We start from the raw sequence: 19,777 nt of genomic DNA on the forward strand, positions 1-19,777 counted from the left end.
GACAGCAAAATCAAGCAGAACCTTTTCTACCACAGCATAGTGGTCGCTTTGAATGCTAGGCTTTCGAGACATTTCAGAAAATGGAGGCTAAACAAGTATGTTTTTCCAGTCTGTGATCTGTGTAGATTCATTTCCAGGCCAATCTGTCCACCTCATAGCTTACTTATGATGCGCCTGTTTCTTCCTCTGTAACATAGATGTGATGGCATCAGTTAGGAGACAGAACAGGTGCCAGAGTCTACTTCATGACTTTTTGCAGTTAATTGTGAAACAAATGATCCTGAAAAGGTGAAGCTTAGAGGACTCCATGTTTTCAGTAACGATCTAAAGCCAACTCAACTTGGTACTTGTCCAATTATTTTTCCATCATTTCCTTATCTTCTCAGGGATTCCCAGGGTCTTCAGTACTGATTGATTCTGGTCCAGCTCATTATATTATTGTTATAGAATTGATTTGGCAATTACAGAGAGGTCCAGTGACTTTTGATCGAAGCTTCTACGTGCATCATGCAGATATGGACAGAAGTAATTCATAAACGCATAGCCAGGGCTAGTTCAGTCACTTGATATTCCCAGGTTGCAATTAATATTAGGTTTGTGAAACAAAAGGTGTAAATTACTTTTGCATAATTACACCAAATTCTGCATAAAACCATGCAAAATATAAAACTGGCATTTAGCACTACATTCAAAGTTGAAATGCATCCTCGCATCCCTTCAGGATGCAAAGTCGAAAAACATAACACAAAAAACACAAGTTCTGTTAGCAACAGCTGCTCTGGTCCTTCTCGTTCTTACTGTGCTCCTTTGTTAAAACTTGGCCATTAGGTGTAATTATGTAATTTAGGGAAATTTGTAACAAGCGTAATGCAAAATCAGCAAAATTCCATGAGATTATGTCAGTGTACAAGACATTTCACCCAGGTCTTCTTCATGTGCATTGAACAAGCATAATGTCAGCTTCTGGTGTTGACTTTAAAATGAGGATTTTCCTACATTCTGTGATGTTAATCACATTTTTTTTAGGTCAAGGAGGTGAATACTTTGGCACCGGAGAATAAATTGCTATACACACATGTTTTATACTGCCAAGACCTCTATGATGTAGAAGTTGATCCCGAACCCATGCCTCCACGTGAGTCAGACTACAAGTACTTCATAGAAAAAGCACCACATATGAGAGTCTGAGGGTAACAAAAAAGAAGGATACGGGAAGGGAGAAACAAAGAATTGACTCTGCAGCGTCCTCGGGATCTGACAGTACTTACCACAGTAGACTAAGGGAAAAGAAAATAGCGTGAGTAAACACTCCAGTAGCAGACACAGATGAGAGGAGCAGATTGTAGCAGTGGTGTTCCAGGAACAGCTTTGTAGCAGTAATAATAACTGAAGTAAGGGGAACCGACAAACACAAAAAAGGTAAATGCAAAGGGAACGCTGGGTGTGAACTGGTACTGAAGTAACCCAACAAAACCTTGAATTGCTTGCACTAGTTTAAGTACTGTCTCTTTCTCCGCCAATCCTGGAAGTACTCCTTCGCCATCTTGAATTGGGAAGTCACAATATTTTCTGATGGAACAGGTACCCTAATGCAAGGGGAAGGACGCCAACATTGTCAGCACCTCTAATGACGCGTAAGAGGTGTCCACAGACTCCATGTGCTTCTCTCATGTCTGTGGTATGCCCCAGAAAATGGTGAGACCTCCTTAAAACTCTTACTCAGTAGAGTATTTGGACATTTGGCATTCATGAGCATTTTGTGACCGTTTTCTTTAATTTCGTTGCGGGACCAATAGCAGCAAATTGGGTTAATGTTCAAAGCAGATTAAAACATGACCTGCAGGAATCTCACATCTCTGTGAGAAATGTTCACACCATTTTCTTTAAGTGGCTCCGTCTATACCAGCACTATAAATTTCTGCTATAGTGAAACAATCCCAGAAAGACCAGGTCATTACCACATGCTGTTTCCCTAATTCCCGGCACATTTCAGCTCACACCTTCCTTCTGCTTTTAGCAGACAAAAAACGAATGTAGAACAGCATGTGGTTTTACTGAGTGCAATTCAGCAACAATTAAGAATTGGTAAATGTGTGGTGGTAATTCCATAGAACGACTGTGAAATTACCACTCTGCTTAACTCAGAAGGAGGGCCTTTGTTCTGGTAAAAAGGAGACTATATCATGCTACAGTCTGTGTAGGGAAGCTTGAAAGTGAGAAATGTCTATTGTTCAGTAGAATATCTGGGTTTAGTGTTTTTTAAAGTTATTTTGGTTGATAGTGCAAAGCAAGACAAATCAATACACCCTGCAAACCACAAAGCATCACCCAGTGCGTGGCTGAAACATCAGTCTTAAGAGAGCGTTGGCTTTTCATGGGAACCATGCATGTGATGTAATACAGTAGATATCAGGGGGCAGATTTATGAGTTCTGGCGCATCTCTGCAAATCAGCAGGGATGCGCCAGAACTGATGTGTCACGCAATTCCCTCCTTGCGGCACCACAGATGCGCCGCATTTATAGTGCGGCGCACTATGGTGCAAGGAAGGGCAGATGCGTGACGCATCTTGTGGTGAACGGGCGGCGCATTGCTGGAGTAGCGTCGCAAGTGCGACGCAACTCCTGCAATGTACAGAGGCCACCCATACATAACATGGTGCGTCACTCCTTACGCCTGCTTCAAGCAGGCGTAAGGATTTGACGCAGCAGCGTTGCAAAACTGACTCAGTGAAATCTTGTAGATTTCACTGCGTCAGTTTTACGGGGCTTTCCTACGAGGGAACGCTCACCCTGCGACAGAACGCCCACATGAAACCTGACGCAGGTTTCATGTGGCGCAGGGCTTTACAACGTGACGCATCTGCCTAGATGCGTCACGTTGTAAATAGGTCGCAGGGATGCGCAAGTCCGACATAAATCTGCTCCCAGGTGTTGCCTCTCAAAGGCCTTACGAGGTATACCGTGTATTCGTGGGATGGAGTCAGTATATGCATATAACTATAAGCTGTCACAATCACTCTGCCATGTGCCCCAGATCCTTTTAAATTTCTCAGCTTTCATGCAGCCGTCCATGTCCTTAGTCCATCGCTCCAAGTGATGCAGCGTTGAAGAACCCCACAATTGTGCAATGTTGCGCCGGGCCATCACAAGACCTAAAATACAAAGAAGACGCTGATACCCTCCTGGTCACCCCACGCTCCTAAAACACAGCTTTCACTCCAGGATTAGGGGAGGCCCCCAATCTTGGCCAAAGTGTCTAACACATTCTGCCAGAGTGCCAGTACGGCCTCAGGGCGGTGACATCCCATGCTGTATGTATATATGTAACATTATGCCTACACAGCCCGAAAGGCAGGTATCATGGTATATTCTGCCAATCCCAGCCAGCATCACTCTAGTATAATAGTTTCTATGTCCTATGTTCAACTGTGCTAGGCAGAAGCCCGCCTTAATGGACACCTCTCTAGGCCTAGACAATGCCTTCGTCCATTCAATTTTCCTAAGTTCCTCTCCCACGTCCCCTTCGAAGCCTACAGGGCATCAGGCTGTTGATTCATGAGCTTCCTATAAATCAGTGACGTTGCCTTTCTTCGATTTAGTGCGCTTTTATAATTGCCTTAGTAGGTGTTACTTCGGTGCTAAAGAACACTGTAATGTTGATCAAATCAAATCAAATTCATTAATGCAAAATCTAAATACAATTCAAAGAATATAGGAGGGTCGTAGATAAATCATATGTATTCAGTAAGTTACGTTTCATGTTGTAGCAGGTTTACCCATGTTCCCCTTTTTTAAATGTTCTAATACTTTTCAATTTTAGGCCGAGCTTTCTAAATAATGATAAATAAAACAAAAGCACACTGGGCATCAATTCATTTGTTTTTGCTTTTAAAATATGTACTGTTTTGATTGCATATTACATTTACACATATTGAAGTCAATCCGCATTAGCATTTATTTCGCAACATCCATCAAACACAGGAAGAATTTGTCAGTTTCGATTTCTCACAATTAAATGAAACAGGTGAAATTACTGTCAATGTTGATTGCTCGCTCCAACCTGGAATAATCTGACAAATATATTTCTTACTGCTGAAATTAATGGTACTGCACGCACAAGTTCTCTCAGTGTGTGCTTTGTATTCAAAGGCAAATTAACAGTAACTATTATAACCCACAGAGGGAAAATCAATATTGCATGGTTCATGTCTCCCTTCATGATATCTAGATTCATTAATGTTGTAAATGTGCTCATTCCCTTGCCATTGAATATGCAAATTATAACGATTGTGTTAATTGGCACATAAATACATTGCAAAACAATGGACTTTACAAACAATTAATGAACAATTCACAAGGCTGTATCGTTTCCAACAAGCATTTAAACTCCAGGTCACCTCTAAAGTCCCAGAATTCTCAGTCTGTTTTTTGTTTCTAGCTTCATCACCCCTCGCAAGGCTTCCGGTTCGGAACTGTCCGAGAAAGCAGCGCTGAAGATTATGTGAAGAAAAGCTTCCCTGAAATGCACGAGTACATGAGAAGGTACAATACCCCCGCAACATCGGACGGAGTTGAATTCCTAAAGTAAGAGTCGTTTTGCTTTTATAACACCACATTGTCATCCAAATGTCCCTTTATGAGTTCATAGGCTAATAGTGAGATTCTGTTTGATTGAATGGTCACTTCAGTTTGAGCATGTCTCAATAATATTAAAGGAGGTACTGAGACATAGTGCCAATATCGGCAACGCATCCAACCCGCAAACACAGCAATAACATAATAAAGAACACACAAGACACATTGGTTGTTGGAGAAAACATTGCTGCAGGTTTATTTTGCATAAGAAATAAGACAACATGGTGGGTCAACTTACGGGTGATCCAAGGGCAGGCAGCCCCTAGCTGCCTGCCCACCTGATGAGCCAAATTGCACTGTGGCATAACCAATCGGTGCTAACCATAAGGTTTGCAACCGCCCGCCCATCCAGGGTCCTGCTGTAAGGACCTCATGGGGCTATTTGGCATTTGCACCCTTCTTCTGGTCCTGAAGAGAATACCCCTATGTACCATTTAGCCTTTGGATCACCCTGTAACTCCACCACAGCTGTGGGTGTGGCACCCATCATACCCAGGGCCCCACACCAAGGCAGGCATTCTTACTTACACCGTGCTGATTCTAGGGCATCATCCAGGTCCAACCAAAACAGGGCCATGCCCATACTAGACAAATGGACACCCATCCACATCAAAACTCCTGTGGTCTTGGCATGCAAGAGTCTGATGAAGCCAGGAACTCCTCTGGTCAGTGAATTAAGCCCCTGGCGCTGTTTAACCTCCTGCGGGAAATTTCAACAGCCTCTCCAGACCCGGACAATTCCAATTTACCTCTGACATTGTTACCAGTTCTTTTGGCTGGGCAATTCACATCTACCTCTGCAGGTGTTTCCCGGTCCTATCGGGGAAACCTTGCGATGTAGCACTAAAGAGACCATGCCTAATTCACCGATCCCTTCAGATTTTATATTTTAAATTGAGTTGAACCAAGCCCTCATGCTTGGTGTGCTTTCAGACAGCTTAATTACCCTTCTGTAGGCAAGTTCAATGGCCTTCACTTAACTTTTTGAACTATTGTTCTCTGTTTTACCCACAGCTTTATTTACCAACATGGGCATGTTCAGTGGCTTCCCCGGGGTTGCAGCAAATGATCTCTACTTTTACCACTTTTCAGGAAGAAATCCCTATGGTGCCCTGTGCGGCAATAAGTTCCTTCTGGAGGTGCAAACACTAGCCCTGTTGTGTTTGTGCCATCATGTGGCACTAAGGTGGATGCCCTCCTATGGGGGGCCCCTGCATGGGACACGGACAGCCTCAAACTTTAAGCATTACCATCCATATGGTGAGTTCCCTCCAGTGAGTAGCTTGGTTTGCCAATGCCCGGGGCCAGGCAAGTATTGCACTCCCTAACCCGTGAACCGTTAGCACTTCCTGAGTCCAGTATTGAGTCCCTAACCCCCAAGCTTTGTTTCTTTTAAAATGTTGCACCCCTACAAATTTTGCACCCGGAGCAACTGTCCCTGAGAACCCACCCATGTTGTGCCACTGGTTCCCTCACCCAGTTTTTGAACTATGCAAAGTATTCCTAGGTAGGATACAGTACGCCCTACCAAACAATACAAGAATAATGCATGTTGTTCTAAAGAGATGAAGGCCAAAGGTTGTCTTCCTTTTCTAGGGCTTGGCCTGGGTGAGGCGGAATATTAGCGTTTGTTCAATCACCATCTTTGACTTTGTTTTTTACTGCTCTCAAGGCAAGACCTTCAACAGTGTAATTGATAGAAGGCAAATTAAGGAGCGTACAAGGACCTAGGGAAATATGATAAAATAACACAATTAACGAGTGATTAAAAAAATATTAGAAATTGTTCTAATGATCATCGCTCAAGTAAACACAACAAGAACACATAAATCAAAACAATACTTCTATTAGTGAATTCAGGGATATTCACTTTGGATTTTGCACACAGTCTGTGGGCATTGGACTTAGGAGGAGGATGGGCCAGACGCCCAGGCACCAATCAGGCGCATTGGACGCCTTGGCAGTTCGGGCTGGACTGTTCCAATGAAGCACACGGTCAGACTGATTTGCATATGGTCATGTCTGAACTGGGGTGGCTGAGTGAGCTAATCATCATCCCCTTTTGTATCGCTTTGTTCGCCCTAAGTTGGCAGGGTATGCTCAGACGTGAGTCCCTTGCTCACTTGGCCACTGGATTCAAGATAACCTGGCTGATGAGGATCATGAATCCGAAACCTGTCCCAGGATGCTTGTTTCTGGTCCAGGGAAGACATGGCTTGGCAGTTCGGGCTGGACTGTTCCCATGAGGCACAGGGTCAGACTGATTTGCATATGGCCATGTCTGAACTGGGGTGGCTGAGTGAGCTAAAGAATGGTGATGGATTAAAACCAGATCAGTTGACTGGGGGTGAGTGTTTGATTTGCTCAAACGCTCCGTCCATCATCCCCTTTTGTATCGCTTTGTTCACCCTAAGTTGGCAGGGTATGCTCAGACATGAGTCCCTTGTTCACTTGGCCACTGGATTCAAGATAGCCTGGCTGATGAGGATCATGAATCCGAAACCGGTCCCAGGATGCTTGTTTCTGTCCCAGGGAAGACATGGCTTGGCAGTTCAGGCTGGACTGTTCCCATGAGGCACAGGGTCAGACTGATTTGCATATGGCCATGTCTGAACTGGGGTGGCTCAGTGAGCTAAAGAATGGTGATGGATTAAACCCAGATCAGTTTACTGGGGGTGAGTGTTTGATTTGCTCAAACGCTCCGTCCATCATCCCCTTTTGTAATACTTATAGTTAATGCAGGAATATGACGGCACTGTGAGCCTGGTCAACGCGGCTCACTTGGGTGAACATGTGGCACTACAGGATATAGCAGACCACAGCAATGGCCACGCCCATCTGGGCGGGAACAAAGTTACAACATGGTGCCTTTTAAACTGCTGAGACCAGAGACTCTTGTTTTTCCTGCAAGCCCCTGAAGAAATGCTTCATCAGCATGAAACAAGTTGGGCAAGAGCAAAGGACTTACTTTGTGCGAGACACTTTTGCTGCATTCCCAAGCCGTTTTTCCATTAAAAAAAGTGGCGTATTACTACTCACCTGCAGTGGGCTCCCTCATTTCCAGGCAACTCTAGGTTGGAGATATATATATATATATATATATATATATATATATATATATATATATATATATATATATATATATATATATATATATATATATATATATATATATATATCCAGGATACCACGTCTTGCTTCCTTCACTCAGGCTTTTTCCCCAGATCAAGGAGACGCAGACACGGACCATTTTGTGCAAGTATTTATTCAGCTCAAGTTAGCACATGACGTTTCGGCTCTCAGCCAGCCTTGTTCACATGACATATATATATATACATCAAAAAATTTATGACGTTACAATGCATACATTTACAATGCATGCCTTTACAACACTGTTTTTACATCGCAACATCCTTTACAATGCATTCTTTTACATTGCATGCCATTACATCGCATTTTGAGAAACTACCTTTACAACGCATTCCAGTACATCGCATTATACCTTTACAATGCATACCATTACATTGCATTTAAGGTAAGTGTTGGATAGTATAGGGATAATAATTACTATTCTAACTCCATTGAGTGCAACAGTAGGGTAAGTGTTGGATAGAAAGGACAGCCCCAAAAATGACATACTCTAGTGAAGAGCTGAGGGCTCTACAGCCAGTGAAACTTGAGGAATCCTGTAACATCTATCTACCCGAATATGGGCGCCACCATACATCAAAGATGTGCCCAGGATGCAATGTTAAAATCCCGGAGCTTACATCAATCCCGGTGGCAGGGTGGACTAGGAAGAAGGGTATCTCCAAGCAGGACACCGTGTGGAACTGTGTCCTGATCAATGCAAGATCATTGGACAAGCTCAGTATAGAATGTGCCGCCTTCCTAGAAAGCGAAGATATTAAGCTAGCCTTTATTATAGAGACCTGGACAGACGAAGCCTCAGGTCCTGACTTAGTGAAAGCGACACCTCCAGATTACATCTGCTATTCACTTAGCAGAAACCTTAAAAGAGGAGGTGGATTAGCAGTGATACACCACAACTCCATTGTATCATCATTTAACCCTCTAAAAAATGAAGGATGTGAAGCAGTGGAATTCTGTCTTCAGATCTCGCATCAGGATTCCTTGAGAGAATTCCTTATTTACAGACCGCCAGGCCCTCGAAAACCCTTTATCGCAGAAGTAGGCGATATTTTAGAGATCGGGCTAAATACCCCCTCATTTACAATATTAGGTGATTTTAATTTTCACCTTGAGGCAGACCAGGATATAGACACCACCAACCTGATGAACCTCATGTCAGGTGGTAACCTGGAACAACAGGTCAATGTAGCCACAAATTCAGCGGGTCACACCCTGGATGGTATTTTTTCTAACAACCCCCTACTTGCCTTTACAAAAGTACTGCATGTTACGTGGACTGACCATCTAGCAGTATTTTTCAAACTTACTATGCCGCCTCGTTCGGTCAACAAACCCTCTAATAAACATGTTGAAACTAGAGCGTGGAAAAACATAGCAGAGGGGGGCATTCAAAATGTCCTCACGGCTACAGACACCCCCACTCTGACCGACTTAGATCAGGCCACAGAAATTTACTTCAACTGGGTAGAAGGCGCAGGGAAGAAGTTGGCCCCATTAAAAACAGTGCGCCTCCAAAGAACACGGCCATCTGCGCCCTCGTACTCACAAGTGCTCAAAAACCAGAAACTGGTATGTAAACAGATAGAAAGAAATTGGAGGAAGGGCTACAACGACGAAGATAAAAAAGAATACAAAATAAGCCAAGCACAATACAAACAACTGCTACATAACACAAAACAAAAATATTACACGGATAAAATACACGAGGCCAAAAACTCCCCAAAAACACTGTTCAAAACGGTAAATGACTTGGCCCAGCCCAAAGCCCCAGCTACTCCGACCAGCCAAGATCTTTGCAACAGAATAGCCAAGTGTTTCTTTGATAAAGTGAACACCATTTTTTCCACATTCTCAGACCTACCCAAGGAAAATTTATTTAAACCTAACTTTTGCTCTAGCACTGCCCCAAATAAAGTAGCCAAATCGGAATTCACTTCCTTTAGTCCTCTTGCAGAAGAAGACACACACAAACTGATGACTAAAGCTAAATCAGGCTCCCCCTATGACCCCTGTCCATTAGAAGTGCTAAAATTAGCCGGTCATACAGTGACAAGCAAACTCACGTCCATATTCAACCTAATTTACAATGATGGCTATTTTCCTAGGGATTGGAAGCGGGCCGCTATACTGCCGTTGTTGAAAAAATCAAACTTGAACCCGGATGACCCAAACAACTTTAGGCCCATATCCAGACTCCCCCTCCCAGCTAAATTAATAGAAAAGAACATGAATATGCAGATTAACCAGTTCCTCAATCAGACGCAGGCTCTTGACCCCACTCAACACGGCTTTAGAGAAGGCCACAGTACAGAGACGGCCCTTATAACATCTACAGAGGAAATTAGAGCCACCCTGGATCAAGGAGGTCGGGCAGCCCTCATCATGTTAGATTTATCGTCTGCATTTGATACGGTACACCACACACTAATGATTGACCGGTTCGCAGAGAAAGGAATAAAAGGCACCGCCCTAAAACTCTTAAAATAATTCCTTTCGGAAAGAACTCAAACAGTCAAACTCGATAAATACGAGGCAGAGGCCTTATCACTGCCATGTGGAGTCCCTCAGGGATCTTCACTAAGCCCGACGCTGTTCAATGTATATGTCTCCTCCCTCACGCCACTTATTGAATCTTACGGTTTTAGTTTAACTTCTTATGACGACGACACTCAAATCGTTGTCGCCATTCAACCAGAAAGACTGCAGGACACAGCCACCAAATTCCATGACTGCATGTATGCAACAGGAAATTGGATGGCTAATAATTGTTTAAAGTTAAACTCCAGCAAGTCCGAGGTGATACTATTTGGGAACAACCCGGCCTTCTGGTCACCTAGCTGCTGGCCAAGCGCATTGGGACAATTGCCACTCCCAACCAGGAAAGTGAAGAACCTGGGTATCTGGCTAGATGACACTCTTAGATTCAAGGACCAAGTAAACTCAATTGCATCATCCACTGCGTTTACGTTTTTAGCCTGTAAAAAAATCATGCCTCTGATCCCCAAAGAAGCAAACAGTAGTCACTGCATTAGTGCTGTCCAAATTGGATTACTGCAACAGCCTCTACGTCAAGCTACAGGAAGGCCTCATGAACAAGCTGCAGATCCTTCAGAATGCAGCCGCTAGATTCATCTCAGGAACACCCAAGCGTGCATCTATCAGTGGAGTAATCAAAGACCTTCATTGGCTGCCCATGAGGAAGCGGACCAAATTCAAGGCCCTATGCCTTGTTTTTAAAGCATTGCAGGGCACAGGACTGAAATTTCTGAAGCAACACTTCAACTGGTATAAGGACTCTCCGTTCATCTGAGGCTAAACTGGGGGTCACTCATCGGATAAAGAACACCAATTGGGGCGGTAGAAGCTTCATCGCAAATGCAGCTATCGCCTGGAACTAACTACCCCCCAACTAAGACACCAAAACAATTTGTTGGCTTTTAGAAAAGCTTTAAAAACCTGGCTTTTTATAACTTAGGTGCCAACTATGAAGACAGTCTCTCTTTCCCAGCATTGGTCAGTAGGTTTCTTTATCCTAGCGCCAGGACACCTCTTTTGGTAACAGCTGAGCTTTAGAAATGCAATAAACATAAACATTAACATACTATGCGTTATAATGGTATTCATTGTAATGACTTGCGATATAATGCCTGCGTTGTAGTGGCATGCATTTTAATGACATGCGTTGTAGTGACATGCAATGTAATGGCTGCGTTGTAATGACATGCGATGTAAAGGATGTTGTGATGTAATGACTGCTATGTAAAGGTAGTGCGATTCAATGACTGCATTGTAAAGGTTGTTTCCCATCTGGACTATATCGCTACACCAGGTTTCCTGCAAACAGACAATGTTAAAGTGGTCAATTATGTTACACCAGTCGGTGTTGTTCACCTTACTTAGAATTACCACCACAATCCAGAATATGCATTTAATATCAAATTGTGTGCCTGGATCCTCAGGTCCAGCCAGTCAATCACTATCATCCAGAAGCAACAAAGGTGCACATCTGTTAGAGTAACCCAGCTCACACAGGACATGGGGACCCCTTCTGGGATTGGCAGTAGGCCTTGGAAACGCCCACTGATTCGACTGTGGGGCACAAACCACTGAAAAAGGTCTGTAAAAAAAAAAACAGAAGAGCCAGGATGGAAGAGAATGAACCGCTGACATAGGGCCACCTGACTGAGGCAAGAATTATCCTAGCCACAAATGGTCTATTGAAATTATTAACTACACAGTCTCCATCAAAAGGTTTCACATCTTTGCCCAGCCAATTGACTCATCGAACCGTGTTGATCCATCCACCTGCCCAAGGCACCAATGATTAATTTGAATACAGCCAATGTTGTACCTTGTTCATCAAATGAGTAAAGTTTTCTGGATTACCAGGCTTAAGTGGAGAAACATTATCCAACAACACAACATAGGGAGTGGCATCCAGTGGTAAGTTAAGAACAGTAGTATTGGGCCGCGGGAGCAGGGACTCATGAATGGAATTGCTGTTGATGCACCCAATCACCCAATCTGGACACACACCCTGTGACTGACTGATTGGTTGGGCAACTCCCCCACTAGGCACCCTATTCACTGCTGGGACCAAGAAAAGAGCTGAGCCGGCCCCAATAACATAGTCAAGAGAACCGACCTTCTTGATATGATGAACTTGCAAACTAGATGGTATAGGTTTAGTATTTTTCTTAACATTTAGGAGATTTATGCCCCTTACAGTTTGGCCAGGCTGTGGGGAATCAAAGTTAGAAGAATTGATAGAAGCAGAGTTATCAGGTAAAGATTGGTGATGATGATTACTTTTCAGTTCGATACTGGCTAGGCATGAGCAAAGTGGTTCCAGTTTAACATCTAGGGCGGCAATTAGCTTTATATACAGGGAATCCATTAAACTTTCTAATGGATCTTTATCCTTGGAAATTAAATTATTAACCTCAGGTCTGTGGTTACCACTAACCGTTGAGTACTTAGATTTGGTGATAACCTCAGGACACTACCTTTTCCTCACTACACCAGAAGCTGTGCTTGACACAGCAGGCTCCTTCCTCTTTTTTCCCACTCCAGCATCAGCGATAGCATCCACTCGAACTTCAATCACCGAAGGTGATATCGAAAATGAACAGCAGGGTAACAGGGGAACTGGAGGGAAGGAGAAGCAACAGGCTAACCCCTGTGAACCATATTTGATGTGGGTAAAAGAGCGGCACAGAGTCCAAAACTGAGGAGATATTAGGGACAGCTCCTAATGAACCAATAGATGGTGGCGTAATGGTAGAGAGAGATAGTTGGCACCCGGCCAGTGCAATCTCCTTACCGATTACCCCCACAGCACATTGTAAAAAGGCATCCATGATAGTGGTTGAGGAGGACTTTGTCATATCACTAGGGATACTACTCTTCCCATAGTCCATGCTAGTTCGTATAGTCAGCCTTATGGGGAAAAATTTAGACAGGAAGAAAGAACCCTCCTTAGTCCCAATTAGGCTAATTGGTGACACACCCCGGAAATGCAAGGGTGCATTTAGTGCAGTCCCATTAACATCGAAGCATGCAATCCAAAAGGGAACCCAGAACTGGGGGACAAGAAGGCTCAAGTCACAGTAATCAAGAACACAGCAGGAAGTACTGCTAATAAATATAAGGCGCAACCCACCTACCAGAAGACTGATGTAAACTAAAGTACATATACAACCTTGTATGAAAATATGTATACCAGCCAAGCCTCCTCTGGGCTCCGACAGGCACGGACTAGCCCGCCTTTGGCCCAGACTTTGCCCGGGCATGTCTTGCACAGTGTGATGGCCTTTTGCACTTTTAGCGTGGTGTGGCTGTTGTTCCACCTTCAAGGTAGCCAGTGATCAAAGGTTCCTGGGACACGTAGTACCAATGGCATCAAAAGCATCGCCCAGCATCGGGATGCCCTTCTGCGCTTAGCAGCACGGGTGACTGTGGCCCCGCCACCAAGGAAGACAGTGGTCAAAGGTTCCTGGGACACGTAGTCCTGAGGACAGCAAAAGCATGTATTCATTTTTTCAATTTGTATTTATTGACTACTGTGCATGTTTTTATTGTCTTTTATGGCTCATGCTTTGAGCTGAATAAAGATTAATTGAATTGATTTGAATTGAATTCAGAATTGTATATCTATGTCCCATGTTCCTAGAATCCTTTGATTTGCTACTCTCAAATAACTCAAAGCTTCTGGGGCAGACACACTTGCAGTTCCCCAAAACTTAATTTTGAAGTAGATACAGCTGTGAGACGGTGCTTTACAAACACTGTCGATAAAATAAAAACAAATATGTGATGTTTTAAATGTAAAATGAATATCAAATTGAATGTAAATTGGTCGATATAGTAGTTGAGCTGACTCTATCAAGCACATCAATAACAAAACCAGAAACACAACAATTTCAATTTTATTCGTTTTTTAATGATTCAGTCTGCCATTGTGAATGTCTAATAGAAATACCCTGAGCCTTCTAGGATCATCACCAAGCAAGGCACACCACACATAAAGCTGCACAGTTGGTTTTGCCTTTAATTTCAAGAAATACATAAACCTTACCAATACCAAATGGACCGGCAGGTTGCACTGATACAGCATAACGCATGCTCGTGATTTAGCTCAAATACTTAATTTAATTGTTTTATCACTGGATATCGAAGTGAAATATAACAATCATAATGTAACAGAGCTGAATCTATCCCAAAAGAAAAGAGACCTTGTGTTTAAGCAGAGTCTACACAACAAAGGGAGAAAGAACATATGTGAGGGGTTATTTAAAGGAACGAGCACCTTCCTGCACAAAAACAATCCTGAGAGGCGTTTACCTCTTTCTATGTGTGCTGCAGAATGCAAATGAAAGAGGCATAAGGTTTTGGTGCAGCCCCAGGTTTACATGATTAAGTAAATCTGGGGCAGCTTCAAAATCCATGAGCGGAACGTTGGAAAACCCACCACAACACACATGGAACGGCCCCTTGATGCAGGGTAAGTTAAGGCGGTGACTTGCGCTGCTTTGTCTTACTCCACATCCATGAGACCATGAAAAGCCACACAGAGTGGTTTTGTGTTCCCTCATAGATATGATTCGGAGGCTGCACAGTTGGAGTGTCAAAAGAAGTGACTTTCAGGTGGTGCAAGCTCCTCATAAATAAGCCTCTTTTTGGAATACAGATACGAAATCAAAACCCAAACGTTTAAAGATCAAAGTTTGGCACTTTCTCCTCAAAATATTCGCATTCTTGTTATTCCTATTTGAGTTGTATGTCAGAATACCTTTGACAAAAATTCCTTCCCATGGGTTATAGGTTTATATTATCAATTCCAGCGGTGCTCTATTTTTGTAAACACGTTTTAGGACATGATACATTTGTCAGATGATGTGTAATCTGCAATATTCTGGTACCTGCCTACTTGTTAAGCTAATTTTGTATGTACATTCTATTGTCTTGTGGTACAGCACTATGACAACCATGGTCTCTGGCCAATGCTCCTCAACAATTCGTGAATAAATGAAATCACAGTGCTTCACCCCAGTGACAAAGGCCATGCTTAAAGATGTAATACAGGAGCCAAAAAAGCAGTTCTGTATGAGTGCCCTGTGGCAACTGAGTGTAGCGAGCTAGCCTGACCGCCATAAGGGTGGTTCGGGGGGCTTCTCTCCCCAAGAAAACTTTTAACAAAAGTGGGCAAATGGTGAATTTTCAGTCACATTTGAGAAAGCAAAAAGGTTAAAGCAATTGTGAAAGTGTGGTTATTGACATCAATAAAGAGATTTCATATGATATTGATGTAGGTAGCAGCTTTTTCAGTACAACCATAGAACTTCATAAAATATTTTGGGATAAAAGTGACTCATACATGTGCAAATAACTGTATGGAAAATATTACATGAGACAAAGGGGACTCCACGGTGTAGGATTCATGTCATCCATACTGGTAGGCATTTTTAAGAGTGCTTGGTATGGAGAAGCACAAACTCAGGATTCAGAACGTAACACAGTGGTTAGTGTTAGCTTTGCTAATACAAATTTATTTCTAATCAAACAAACCCTTTTTAGCAACATTAGGATAATGAAAGACTTGGAAAAAAATAACTTTCCAACCTGTACCATGTAGTTTGCATGCAGCTCTTTGATGCCTCTTCATAGGTCACTGTGTTAGATACGATTGTAACTTATGAACTGCACAGTAACAACAGGGACTCTGTGACAAAAGCAGTAACCCACTAAGCTATGCACATAAAATGATGTTCTGTGGTCTGCATAGTACATGCTCTTTGCAGCGGGCATTTTAACCCTCTGCACTAACCTAGATGAGTCAAAACTACCACTTCACAAAACTGTGATCCCTCTCCAGTAAGAACATTAATCGCCAGAGTTATTGTGACACTTTTATTGTTGCCTAAAAACTACTGAAAGTACAGGAAACTGTGGTGGGTGCTTTCGAATCTACTGTACTGCTACAATACCGCCCCCCTTCCAGCCTCCCGGGAAGGTATAGTTAGTCCAGCCTGTGCCCCATAAAGACGGCTGTGCTATACTTACTGCATAGAAATACATATAACCTGCAGGGCGGAATATCTCAGGCGGATTAAGACAGCCCTCTGTGTGACTGCACCTACTGCTGATGACTGCAGCTGTGATAACCTGCATGCCACAGGAAATGCCCTGTAGGTTAACTGAGTAGGTACATGCACGTTGTGCAAAGCTAGGCAGTCGCCTGCTGACCACAGGCTCAAACAATGTGAGATAGTCAAATTGGTTAGTTATTTACATTTAATTAAATAATTAACAATGTTATCAATCATGGCTAATGTCTCCCTACCGCAAGGCAACATGCTCACCACTAATTTGCATAGAAAAATTTCCCTGAAAATACATAAAATAAGAAAACAAGCTTACATGAATTGATCAAATTATAATTCAAATGAATTGATTTGTAGAAAACCGAATCGTTCTTGAAAACAAATCAATTGTGAAAATAGAACAATGGCGAAACAACACAATTTTCACAGAAGGGCACTGCTTCAGTCAAATTTTATCTGTATTAGCTGAACACAGTCTTACGCTTTCGTGAAAATTATTAAAAAACATTTTTGCCCAATCCTAACTTCAACATCCGCGCATATAAAAATTCCCCACCACCACACCAAAACCACGAGAATTTTGTTTCAACGGAGGGTTGAAAAACGCTCCTCATTCTCTCACCTTTTGTCAACCTCCCCTCCCAACTTACTGGCCTCTCATTTTTCTTTTCCATTAAAGGGAAAATTATGCGAATTTGGAGGGAAGAAAATGGTGACATAATGTATGCAGTGCACACTACAAGATAAGCTGCCGCGTGGCGCTACACAATCATCAGAAGGAGCAGTGGGGATTTAAGGAAAAACGGCGCTGCAAAAAAAAAAGCACTAGCAAAGCCAGATGGTCGAGGTTTGCCAGGGCTATCATCCACCACTCACCACTGCTACAAGTCTTGCTTCGTGCGTATCTGTTGTGAATGAGCCTGACTCTCAGAGCCCTTTGCACCTGTAAGCTTGACTTGGACACATATATGATTAAGTTTCCAGCTTAGTGATTTACCAAATGTGAACTTGCAGATAGAACCCTTTCACTCATTGGTAACACTATATCGCTCCATGATTATGTAATAATATACAGAAGTAAATATCAAGCAGGGGGTAGAGAGTAGGTGCTTCAACGCCTCCCAGAGGCGAGTCCTCCCTCCCTTGCCCATTTAACTGCATCCCTTTTAACTTTACATCACATCACTGACAATGTGACTTGGTGCCTTAAAAGGTTGCAGTTTATTCGGACATAACATGGTTTTACATTTTGCAATTTCATTGGTCGTTCATAGCATCCATGTTATTGTATACTTCCATTGTATTTGTACATTTTTTGCTGTTATTTTCTCCCAAAGAGTATAGTTCTTGCGAAGTGCACCTTTGGCCAGTCCTCTGTGTCTGCGGTTCCAGGCTTCAACTTGCTACCAAACTTGGTGTGTGTCCATCAGGGCTGCCCGGGCTGCAAGTGCCGTTTAGCTTGCCCTGGACCCTTTGTTGGCCCCTCGCCTGCTTCTCGGGACCCATGCCACATAGCATCCAAGGACCCTCTGTGAGCATTCCATCTTCTCAGCCTGTGGCTGTGTGATGTCATTAGGTCCCTCAGTGTCCCTGCCGTGAGACATCCCAAGGGCCCTGTGGGAGCGTCATATCTACTCAGCCTGTGGCTGTGTGCTGTCATTAGTTCCCTCAGTGTCCCTGCCGTGAGACATCCCAAGGACACTGTGTGTGCCTTCCATCTACCTCTAGTAAATGTACTCTCTTTTGTATATCTTAGCTGGGTTTCTTCCACCTCACCTCAACCTTGCGGCTGCAACGCCCGCTTCCTTAGGTGTGGGTGGGTGGGATTCCTTCTATTCCTTGCATGGGGGAGGTTGCATGCTACCTCAGGGCCTCACACCCTCATTTAACCCCCCCCTACCTGCCACCCCGCCCCTTGATTGGTGGGGACATTGGCTATCTTGGCGGCGACGAATCCTGGTCGACCCTCCTTTCGCTGGCTATGCGAAGGGGGGAGGGCTTCCCGCCTCCGGGCGGCGTTTGCCCCAGGCCCTTACTGGGTCTGGCTGCGCCTTCCCCCTCCCAGGTTTCAAGTGGTGGATAGCCTGGAAGGTTTGTGAACACACACAAAAATGTGCTTTTTGAGTGTTGGCACACTCCTCCATGATTCCTTTTAACTCTGGCTAGGAGCTAATTCATTTCCAGGGTGGAATGTGGGATGGAGCAGTACCAACCTTTGTGGGAGTGTAGGTGATGGGATCACTCCACAGGGAAAAATATTTTCCATTTAGAGGAAGAGAATGGAAAAAATAGTTGTGCCCGACCCAATGTTGCATGTTACATCAGCAGTACAAGATGTTTTATTCTATCTACTCATAAACGTATAGGTTGTGAAACTTGGTGAAAATGCTGGGCCTGCTTCACAAACTATACTTTGAGTACATAAAGTAGTAGTACTCAAACACTATAAAATGCAATTCTTAAACCTATGGGCAGAGACCTCGCCTTTCCTATCTTTTCTCTGAGGAGATTCCCTTCCGCTTTGGTGGAGATCTCCACACATGTAAGTATAGTACTTTGTAGTAAAAGTTGAATGGACCGGGGGGAGAAGGGGCAAATGCCGAATAATTACCCAAAAATTGGCGAGGTGAAGGCTGCATTTTGAGTAGCAGTACTATGGAAGAAAGCCATGTAAACCATTGTGGACCATTGCAGCCTTCTTTTAAAACCTTAAACTGTCAATTTCCTGATTCAGTGGGACAAAATTCCTAAGTCAACATGTCAGGGACTCTGGTTATGTCAGTACTTGCCATGTACCCACACTTTGGGGGAACCTTTCCAGTACAAACAGTGGTTGGTGACAGTTTCACTCACCTACATGGATATGGGTTAACTACTGTCACTGAGCTTTACCACTGAGGTGGTAACTGCAACAACACCAACCTCATATGATGATGAAAGGAAAAATGAAAATAAAATCTAGTAACTGAATGAAATTAATGCACATACGTAACTGTATGCTAGGATGATGATCCCAGGAAGGAGTTCAAGATATGTTCATCACATTGTGTGAGCTATAGATTTTCCTATTCTCAAATACCACTGCTGGGTCCTGAAACACAACTTTTTAAAGTACCTTTCAAATAAGCCTCATATAAAGACAAGGAAATTAATCAAAAATGTACCCTTTCGCAGTATTTGCTTTCATCATCTGTATATGTAAAGATCTTTCTTTTTGCACAGCCTGTACTTTCTCAAAGAATATGACTAAAGAATTATATTGAAGTGGTACACCAATCATATTGCCATTGTTAATATGGTGCACAGAACTATGACAAAATAGGTTGGATTTTAATTTCAGCATTTTGTTCTTTTTTAGTTGAAAAAACACAATACAATCACATAT

At 43.2% G+C, this 19,777-nt stretch overlaps 1 protein-coding gene across 1 annotated transcript in view; it reads left to right on the top strand.

Annotated features, from left to right (window-relative positions):
* Positions 1 to 19,777, top strand: part of GRIN3A (glutamate ionotropic receptor NMDA type subunit 3A) — a 665,328-nt gene that overhangs the window by 454,723 nt on the left and 190,828 nt on the right. Inside the window, exon 4 of the mRNA XM_086963254.1 lies at positions 4,440 to 4,585. Coding sequence (XP_086819380.1) covers positions 4,440 to 4,585 — 146 coding nt within the window. The remainder of the gene's footprint in view (positions 1 to 4,439; positions 4,586 to 19,777) is intronic.

The sequence above is a fragment of the Lissotriton vulgaris genome, chromosome 3_1 (assembly GCF_964263255.1).
Source record: "Lissotriton vulgaris chromosome 3_1, aLisVul1.2, whole genome shotgun sequence".
NCBI lineage: Eukaryota > Metazoa > Chordata > Amphibia > Caudata > Salamandridae > Lissotriton > Lissotriton vulgaris.